Source organism: Lampetra fluviatilis, chromosome 42 (assembly GCF_964198595.1).
Source record: "Lampetra fluviatilis chromosome 42, kcLamFluv1.1, whole genome shotgun sequence".
NCBI classification, from domain to species: Eukaryota; Metazoa; Chordata; class Hyperoartia; order Petromyzontiformes; family Petromyzontidae; genus Lampetra; species Lampetra fluviatilis.
The window spans coordinates 9,616,849-9,622,717 of NC_136316.1; the positions used below are offsets into that span (position 1 = coordinate 9,616,849).

The following is a 5,869-nucleotide window of genomic DNA, read 5'->3' on the forward strand; positions in this document are numbered from 1 at the left end:
AAAATATTACATTTAAAATCTTAAAGAGTTGTAAAACAATTGCTGACTTGTATTTTATCAGTTTGGAAGAACACCTTAACATGCAGGATATTTATAAAAGCATAAGCAACATTTACAAATAATGAAAACGTAAATAAAAAATGTAAATGGTGTCAAGGATGACGTGTAGTGTTAGTGATGCTATAACTTTTCCTGTATTATTTCCTATTTACTTTGACCGCGTAATTAACACGTTGACATGGTGAATTTCAGCAGACAGCAGTAGTGCGTGCCTGGCGCACGGGCAACCCGCGTGTGCTTTGGGTTTTGTGTTTTGGTTCCACAATCAAAAACGACAAACATACAACCGTGTTACTCTTATTATTACTGTTGTACATTATAGGTTCTGCGAGTTAACTGAAGCGGTTGCTTTTGCACCGTTCGCTGGAGTCGTCCCCCCCACTTCAATACATGGACTGAAGAAATACGCGCGTGTGTGTGTGCGTGCGTGCGTGCGTCGCTCCCCTGCACCCTCTGCGTGTACACGAATGGCATTGTAATAAAAAAAAGACTGCCAATTAAAACGTCTCTGCTGGTCGTGTGAGAGTGACACCTCGTTCACCGGTGATTGTTGAACCTAGAATTGATTTAACAAGGTTTGCATGCTATTCGCTCACTATATTTGCACTTACAATTAAACACGGTTGGTTACGTACGGTGCGAAAGAAGTTCAACATACATTATTTTGTCCATGATTCTGTGACCAGCTGTTCGTGGATTACAAACGTTTTATTGTTGCACGATTACGAAAATGGGAACTCATGTCTTTGACAATTGGAGGCCAAGGGCCCAACACCCATCTCGCTGTTTGTGACAACCGCAGTGACGTTTCGCGAGTTTGAGCAGAGTAGCCGAGCAGCGGTGGTGACACTGCTGATGCTGCACGTGGCTGCTGCCCGTGATCCAGCGCTGTGGAGGCAGCAGCAGCAGCAGCGAGGGTGGGTGGGTGGATCGCCGCACAGACGGTGTTGTGAAACTCCCTTCTGCCCGTGGATGTCGAGAAGGTGCCCATTCCATGTGTAGTGAGTCAAACTGAGTCGCAGACGTTATCTTAGGAGCAACACTATTTATTTACACAACGGTACGTAACATAACACATTCTACACTCGGGTCTCGAATGCCCATCTAGCCACGCTACGGTAGTACTAGACACGGTTCGCTATCCCGGCAAGGACCACGAGCTGGGTCCCGGACCACGTGGCTAGAGGCTTCTTCTCCCCGACGTGGATCTTCTTCACACCAGCACACGAAGAACCCCGAGCTCCTTACGGGGCGCCCGTTATATTACCCCGGGTTGGGGCTGGCTCCGCCCTTCGCCCCGACCACCTTCCAGGTCTCTCGGGCTCCTTCTCGAAGGTTCCCGAGAGCTCCTTTGTACCACGTGACCGCCCCCGGCCCCCGTCCACCGGTGGCCCCCCTCCAATATCATCCGGTCACGTGTCAGCGGGTCAACCAGCGTATAGTGCCCCAAGGTAACCCTGGCTGGCTGACGCTCCCTCTCGCTCCCTCACCGGGAGCCCGCGCCGCACGGTGCCTCCGCGCTGACCAGCGCTCACCCAAGCCCCACTAGGGCTGGTGGTACTACATCCCGTAACTCGGGCTGCCCATAATGACAACACATTACCCGCCGTGGCTTCGTAAACCCCGGCACCATACAGTGACAAGCACAGTCACTACACATGATTCACCGGGAAAAGCCGGTACGGCAAAATGTGGACTAACATCATCTGTCCTATTTGTATGGGATATAGTGCTGCCCCCTCGCACGTGCGGGGTTTCTCCGAGCACCCCGGCTTTGCCCCACGCGTGTAAATGCTCATGAATTGCCTGAAACCATCTTAGGCTATGCATCTCCGTGTTTGCGAATTGAACAGTGCTGTGTGATGCAGTTGTTATAAATTATGCTACTGCATACAAACGCAGTAGTTTGTATCGCCAAAGCAACTGAAGTATAACTGTCTCACTTTTCTATTTTTGCGTATGATGACAGCAGAAATATCTTCCTGAGCTACGTGCCAATGCCGAGGTCTGCTGGCCACGACGAGAGGGCTTCTGTGTTGCGTAACAACAATACCTCGCTTACATTCATGAAAAGTAGAGTCTGCAAATGAAATGTTCCATTTGGCTCGTGAAATGAAAATTGTACAACCGAGATGCATAGAAATGGGAAACTAAACAAAAATTTGCGTAAAAAGGAAACACGATAAATTCGTAGAATGATTCGCGCCCCGGAATCTTGAACATGTATTCTATTCTAGTCCTGCGTATGGCAGTGAGATGTTCAGGAGCTAGTTGCCAATGTCGACGAGAGGGATTCAGTACAGAGTCCGTGTCGTTTTGCTGTTCCTCCTCCGTTGAAGGAGCACAGACTCTACAGTGGTTGACTGTACGGTGCATTGTTTGGGTTGCATGGCTACAGTCGCACTCCTGTGGCTTGGCTTTTCCATTCATGAAGGAGATGTACGCACATCGCCCTGTCCATGTTCTGATGCAGTTGATGGTTTCCGCCGGTGTCTTCGAGGAGCGTTTTTCTTTTCCCACAGCCACAACACGAGGCGCACTCAGACGAATGATCGCGCGATTCGATGTTCCATGTGTAGTAGGTTCCAGGAGACTTGGACGACGTAGTCGGAGGCAGACTTATTTATTAACCACAGTGTATATTACAGGCCGAGATATACAACACTCGAAGGGGTATCGGCCCCTTCACCCGTCTAACAGGGAGATCACACAATCTCTGTCACGGCTAGCCTACTCCTAGGTCCTCCACTACAGGGCTAGGGGAGGCTAGCTGACCCAGCTCTGGTTAAGCTGGGATTACGGCACCCTGAGTCCCCAGACCGGCTCTTACAAGAACATCGGCTCTGGGCTCTCGGGGCCACGCCACTGTCTTGCCCTGGTCGGTCCTGAGAAGGACAGCGATCCAGGGGAGTCCCAGGGCCTATCTAGCCGGTCTTCTTGCTTTGCTGGTTAAAGCTGAACACTGAACCCCGAGCCCTCCGGCTCACTGCCTTATATAGCCACTCCCCCCTGAGGGGTGGGGCCGCGGGGGATCCCAGCGCCGTGTTAGCCCCCCAGGCTCAACGGTGCGGACGTCGATGTAAGCATCTCTTGGCGTATGGGCATAACCACGCCCAGTGTGTTTGTTTGCCCTCCCATAACACCTCTACACATGGTCCAAACTGATCAAATTCCCTGGCGTTTCATGACATTGAAATTTCGATTTAAAGCTTTCGTGACTGCAGGGATTCATCTTCTTGGTTCTTTCGGTAAAGTCACGTAGAATTGAAATAATAAAATAGTAAAAATAAAACATAATAAAATATTATATTATTATATTATGTTATTTTAATATTATATTATTTTATTATATTATGTTATTATATTATGTTATTTTATTATAATATTATATTATGTTTTATTTTTATTATTTTATTATTTTAATTCTACGTGACTTTACCGAAAGAACCAAGAAGACATTGAAATTGTTATTGCAATCTCACAAGTCTAAATTTCACTAATGCGGGCATCAAGAGCATGTATTATTGAGTCATAATAAAGTTATTTTTGGTTAGAGCGCGTAAGATAGGTTCTTTGAGTCTTTCGGTAAAGTCACGTAGATAGAAAGAATAATAAAAAATAATAAAAATATCACAACGTTTCGATCGCAACACAAGAGGTCGTCATCAGGAAAAGTGGGGTTGGCTTCTAAAGACGACTGCTAAGAAAGGTTTGAAATGGGCGTAGCCCAAATGTCAGCAGCCAATGCCAATGCAAGTGGTGGGCAGCGACCATGGCGGTGGCGGTGTTGGGCTTTCCACCAATCACAGGGCTACCAGGCAGAAATTAGCATGTCAATGCAAAATCGCCGAGACTCCTTCACGGCGAGTGCGCCAAGGTGGCTACGTTAATGTGAAAGATGAGCATGTTAATGTGAGAGATGAGCATGTTAATGTGAGATTAGCATGTTAATGTGAGAGATTCGCATGTTAATGTGAGAGATGAGCATGTTAATGTGAGAGATGAGTATGTTAATGTGAGAGATGAGCATGTTAATGTGAGATATTAGCATGTTAATGTGAGAGATTAGCATGTTAATGTGAGAGATTAGCATGTTCATGTGAGAGATTAGCATGTTCATGTGAGAGATTAGCGTGTTAATGTGAGAGAATAGCATGTTAATGGGAGATCGTGAAGCAGCAGCCTCGAGGATGGTGCGAGGTAGCTATGTTCGTGAGAAATTTTATCTGTTAATGTAAAAAATCAGAGAGCTGAAAATAACAACTAACATGGGAAGGTGGTAAGCTGGGAACATCACAGCCCATTATGACTTAAGTCATATGACTTCGTGATATTTGTATTATTTATTATTATTTTTTCTATCTACGTGACTTTACCGAAAAACTCAAAGAATATGAATTCCTGCAGTCACGAAAGCTTTAAGTCAAGATGTCAAAATTTAAGTCTAAATGTGTCATTAACCCGCCACAACCTGACAGCCAACCAGTAAGATTTGTCACGTGAACAGAAAGTGCCAATTAGGTACGACTTCAACACACCGGTGTGTTGGCGAGTAAACCAACAACACTTACTAACTCGCCTTTTGCCCGTCCAAGGACGGGTGTATTGCAGTAAATCTGAAACTTGCAAGCGAAAAGCAGAGCGCGAACGTGATATATTCATTGCATCCACTCGCGGGCAATTGGTGAGGGCGCGGTGACACAGACCTATTTCATTTTAAGATTAAAATCCTTTGTTCATCATGACGTCCTTATTACTTTGATGTCTCAATAGTGTTACGGAGATCACGTGACGTGAGGGTTCTTGCCTTTGTAGTGAGGGATGTGAGTTGACGCCGAGGAGGGGGGAGGAGGCGCCTCGGCCCCCCATGTGGAGTGACGTCACCCGCTAATTAATATGAATGCAGGGTTGTCTACTTGGAGGACGTAATCTTATAATGATTATTAATAAGGGGGGCTGTTCGATGTGGAGTGACGTCACCTGTTCATGATTATTAATGAGGGGGGCTGTTCGATGTGGAGTGACGTCACCTGCTCATGATTATTAATGAGGGGGGGGGTTCTCCATGCGGAGTGACGTCACCCGATCATGATTATTAATGAGGGGGGGTCCATTTGGAGAACGTAACAACCTATTCGTGGTTCTTTCGGTAAAGTCACGTAGAAGGGAAATAGTAAAATGATAAAAATAAAATTTATATATTTTTAATAAAAATAAGCATTAAATTGAATTATTCTTTTATTATTTCCCTTCTACGTGACTTTACCGAAAGAACCAAGAATATGAATCCCTGCAGTCACGAAAGCTTTAAATCAAAATAGAACGTAACCTGTTCATGATTATTAATGAGGGGGGCTGGTCGACGTGGAGTGACGTCACGGGCGGCACAGACATTCTTGGCTTAATTTATATTTACGCGATCTAACCCAAAATAAATTTTACTATGAATAACATGGGTCGCGAAAGCCTACGTGTTAAAAAATATATTATGGAGTTAACATTAGTAGGTGTTGGTCATGCCCGAGGAACCTGTGTGACTACTTACAGACTGACTCAATCTCGTGGCTATTTGAGCGACTTAACACGAATTCAATGATGCAACTGTAGACAGTGATCCTCGCCTTGCGATTGGCAGAGCCGCCTTCTTGTGGCCCCGCCCCTCGGCCGGTGGCGCGCGCTCGTCTCTGCTCTCGCGCCTCTGATTGGCAGCAGCCGCGGGACGGCTCCGCCCCCCCCACCCCAGTGACCAATGGACGCGCGCGTTGGCCCGAGCGTGGTGGGGGTGTGGTGGGGGTGGGGTGGGGGGAGG

At 46.6% G+C, this 5,869-nt stretch overlaps 1 protein-coding gene across 1 annotated transcript in view; it reads left to right on the forward strand.

Annotated features, from left to right (window-relative positions):
- LOC144946706 (ran-binding protein 9-like) overlaps nt 1-550 on the forward strand; it is a 76,418-nt gene extending 75,868 nt beyond the window's left edge. The window contains exon 13 of the mRNA XM_078875814.1: nt 383-550. Coding sequence (XP_078731940.1) covers nt 383-400 — 18 coding nt within the window. The 3' untranslated portion in view covers nt 401-550. The remainder of the gene's footprint in view (nt 1-382) is intronic.
- Nucleotides 551-5,869: the final 5,319 nt, after the last annotated feature.